Source organism: Macrotis lagotis, chromosome 3 (genome assembly GCF_037893015.1).
Source record: "Macrotis lagotis isolate mMagLag1 chromosome 3, bilby.v1.9.chrom.fasta, whole genome shotgun sequence".
NCBI lineage: Eukaryota > Metazoa > Chordata > Mammalia > Peramelemorphia > Peramelidae > Macrotis > Macrotis lagotis.
Window position 1 is genome coordinate 303,114,559 of NC_133660.1, and position 4,383 is coordinate 303,118,941.

Below are 4,383 nucleotides of genomic sequence, written 5' to 3' on the forward strand. Positions count from 1 at the left end.
GAGGGCTAGCATTAGTCAAAAATAGGTACATACACACACACACACACACATACACATATACATCTTCATATATAAATTTGCATGAATCTCTACATATATGCAGATAGATATGAACATTTAATATATGCATGCTTCTATTTATTAATCCCTACTCTGGTGGCAGACAGCATCTTTTCTCATTTGTCTTTTATTTTATTATATGGGTCCATTATTTTGATTTTTATAACAGTCAAAAGCAACAATTCTCTTAAAATCATTCTATAAAGTATTTCTTTTGCTTTAAACAATATTATCTTGATTCTGCTCATTTTTCTCCCTTGTTATGAACAAGTCTTTATTTGCTTTTTATTTCTCTAAGATCCTTGAGCTCATCATGTCTATATAGCATAGTTGCCTTTCAACTCAATGATATACAACTTCTTCAACTATTCACCAATTGATGGCATCCTGCAATTTCCAGGAGTGTTTTTTGCTACCACAAAAAGAGTTGCTATAAACATTTTAGAAAATGTCTGTACTTCTCCTTTTCCTTAATGATCTTTGGAGATAGAACTTAGGAAATAGACCCATAATATTGATGGGTCAAAGCATACATATAGTTTCATAATAATTAGGGCATATTTCCATATTCTTCTCCAAATGGTTATATCAGTTCCCAATTCCACCAAAATGAACTAATGTTCCAGTTTTTCTGCATTTCATCCAAATTAAGTTACTTTCTCCTTTATCATTTTACTTAGTTTGATAGTAACAAGATGTTATCTCAAGGATGTTTTAATTTGCAATCCTCTAATAAAGTTATTTAGAGTATTTTTTCATTTGACATTACATCATTTTGATTTATTTACTTGAAAGACACAAGTGGGTTGAATTTAGAGTCATAGTTCATAAAGATGAATCTTCATTATTTCAACTACTATGCAAGTGAGCTTGAGAAAGTCATTTAAGATTTCTTTATACTCAGTTTTTTCTTCACCTTTAAAATAAGGAACTAAATCAGAGATTCTGTATGGTCAGTTACAAAGACAGATTTAAGAAGTTCATTTGTGTTCTCTGTAAACATTAATAATTAAGATAATTTTCTTGCCTTTTCAAAGAAATAAATATATAATTTCTCAAAAGATAAATAGATTTTTGAAATTCAAACAGAAAAGGATGGATTGATGAAGGATATATAAAATATATTATGCATTGTGATCATTTTAAAATACTAAAAACAGGAGACAATGAATTTCAGGAAGATCAAGTCACATGAAACTAATCTTATGGCTAATTTGGATGTGGTCACTCCAGTGAATATGTATGAAGTGAACATGATGACATATTATAAAAGATTATATTCTTGAATTGATATTATTCATATGTATTTGTACATATCACCTTTCTGAAATAAACCTTTCCTCACTAATTTACTCCAGAAATCAGATCTAGGATTGATAACTACAGGTTTTAAAGATATAAATTAATGCTTGATGACAGGGGAAATCTTATTAATGAATCTATGAAATATAGTAATAACATAAATAAGATTGATTCTAGCAGCTTAATAGGGAAAAGTATAAGGGAATTGTCAGTTTTCAGCCTATTGTTTAATTCTATCCTATAGTAAGCCATTATCTGTCCTTTTATTAACATTAAACCTTAATCCTTCCTAAATAAGATAGAACACTGTGGAGCAATGATTGCGAAAGATTATAGCAACTGTATGGTAATAGCAATATTCCCTCAGTATTTTTGTGTGTACAAGTAAAATATGTATCCTGAAATACGTGAGAACAGAAATTTATACTGTAAAAGGGTCCTATATTCTGTTTTTCTTCAGCTATTTTCATCCATTCATGCAATAATTAGTTCTCACCTATATCCTTCCAATTTTCATTGAAGACAAAGAAATGAGAAACAACGTGACTGAATTCATTTTTCTTGGACTAACACAAGATCCAGTGAAAAAGAAGATATTATTTGCCATTTTCTTGGTTTTGTATATTGCCACAATGATAGGAAACCTGCTCATCATTTTGACCATCAAAACCAGTCCCACACTTGGGACCCCCATGTATTTCTTTCTGAACTACTTGTCCTTGACAGACTTCTGTTACTCTAGTACGACAGCGCCCAAACTGATTGCAGACAACATCTCTGAAAAGAAGACTATTTCCTTTAATGAGTGCATGACACAGTTAGTTGCCGCACATTTCTTTGGATGCATGGAGATCTTGATCCTTGTCCTCATGGCTTTTGACCGCTATGTGGCCATCTGTAAGCCACTGCATTACCCAATCATCATGAACCAGAAGGTGTGTGGGTATTTAATGATATTGGTCATAATGCTGTCTGTGCTGCATTCTAGCACCCAGATCTTGATTGCATTAAGTTTACCATTCTGTGGTCCCAATGTGATTGATCACTATATTTGTGACTTGCAGCCTTTATTGAACTTGGTCTGCATTGATACATATGTGTTCAAACTTTTGGTTCTTTTCAATAGTGGAATTGAATGTTTGCTGAGCTTTTTAATTCTTATGACATCCTATATTTTAATCCTTTATTCTCTTAGAAATCATAGTGCAGAAGGGAAGCGTAAAGCCTTGTCCACCTGTACCTCACACATAATTGTAGTCATTTTATTCTTTGTTCCTTGTATTTTTATGTATGTTCGTCCCCCAATTAATTACCCTGTGGATAAAATGGTGTCCGTGTTTTATACCATTGGAACTCCCTTGCTTAATCCCTTGATCTATACACTGAGAAACGCAGAAGTAAAAAGTGCTATGGAGAAACTATGGAGCAAGAAAGCAAGTTAACAAGGCAACTAGCATACATAGTCCTGTCTTCCCAAATGTCTTGTGTGCCACATCACTGTTGTCTACCTCAATTTCCTCAACTGTAAAATGAGAAAAATGATTCCTACCTCACAGGGTTGCTGTGAGGATCATTTCAGAAAATATCTGTCAAGTTCTTGACCCAGCACTTGAAGTATAATAGATGATTAATAAATGATAATCACCTTCTTACCCTTCTGCTGCCCACTCCTGGACTGGATGTGGTGGAGGGGGAAAATATTACTGTCTTTCCTTTGGGAACAGTCCCTTTCTCTCACAGGGAAAGGGGGTGGGAGGACGCAACTGGAAACATGGGGAATCCGTTAAAAATACAGGCCTATGGTCTTTCTGGATGGCAGAGCTGAGCAGATTGATGTCTAGCCACCACTGGAGCTACCCCTCCCTGGCGCTGCTCTCCTATTTGCATAGCCCAATCTCTGGAGGCTGCTCTGAGGTCAGACGGGCTTTCACCCTTCCTCTGCTGACTCTCAGCCCCCTCTGCACGCTCCCCTGAGACAGTCCTTGTCAAGAGATGTCCTTCTCCTTTGCTCTTTCTGGATTTTGGAGAGTTGAATTCTGTTAAGCAGCTCATTTCATATTAATTCTGCAAAACAGCCAGGTGAACTCAGCACAGTGCCTGGCTTCTCTCTGCCATCTTGCCCGGTAGTCCTCCAGAACTCTTTTCTTATTGAATACATTCTATCAAGGTCACTGATGTCCAAGTCTCTTCTCTTCTTTCTACTAGATTCTGTATTTAGTGTTATTCTCTATCCCATCATCTCTTATACTTTGAATACAGAGCAACTTAATTATTTAATATCTTCATTTCTTATGTATGTGTCTGATCTGTTTCAAAAAGGACCAGAGATAGTCTTAACCAGGATACTGAAGACGAGGGAAAATTTGAGAACTTCCAGAATCAGGAAGACCATACTTAAAATATAAATTTTCAAAATGCTGGTTATAATAGATCATTTTCATACCCTGAACGTACTATTCTCTGAGCAAGGGGCACTCTTGGAAAGTCCAAGAATGTGTCTTTAGCATCCATCTCATATTGTGACAAAAATCTTTCCTTTTCACACTCGTTTAACATATTTTCAGGAGTAATGTTTCAAAATCAGAATATTTTCTTTTTCACCACTGTATTACTAAAAAAAAGGATTAGTTAGGAATTCCTTACACAAATGATTTCTTCTATGAATTACAAATGAGGAACTTCATAGAAGACTAGTAGCCTTTACTGAATAATCAGTTTTGACTGTTTAAGGTTTTTCATCTATACTCAGTGAAAGCCAATTGTCCCATGAATTCTGTCTGAAAAAAATCTGTAAGAATACACATAAACAGTAGGGCGGCTAGATACGATATTCGCCAATAAACTTGCGCTCAATCAACGAGGTTAGGGTTGTGTAAGAATACCTTGGATTTCTCTGAATTTTAATGAGGCAAGAGAAAAGGGTTGATCACAGAGCAGTGTTTACAGACAATTTTAGAGAACCATTAACCTACAGAGGAGTTGCCTATGGTTGACCAATGGAAATGACCTTGTAAATCAAGC

The 4,383-nt window shown here is 35.0% G+C and overlaps 1 protein-coding gene across 1 annotated transcript; it reads left to right on the forward strand.

The window, feature by feature from the left end:
- The first annotated feature begins 1,892 nt into the window (after nucleotides 1–1,892).
- On the forward strand, nucleotides 1,893–2,804 carry LOC141517188 (olfactory receptor 4C11-like). Its single transcript, XM_074228038.1, has one exon. The coding sequence runs from the start codon at nucleotides 1,893–1,895 to the stop codon at nucleotides 2,802–2,804; it is 912 nt and encodes a 303-aa protein (XP_074084139.1).
- Nucleotides 2,805–4,383: the final 1,579 nt, after the last annotated feature.

Bases quoted from the DNA above. Each gene is read 5' to 3' on its own strand.
- LOC141517188 (XM_074228038.1), top strand. From the start codon at position 1,893: ATGAGAAACAACGTGACTGAATTCATTTTTCTTGGACTAACACAAGAT.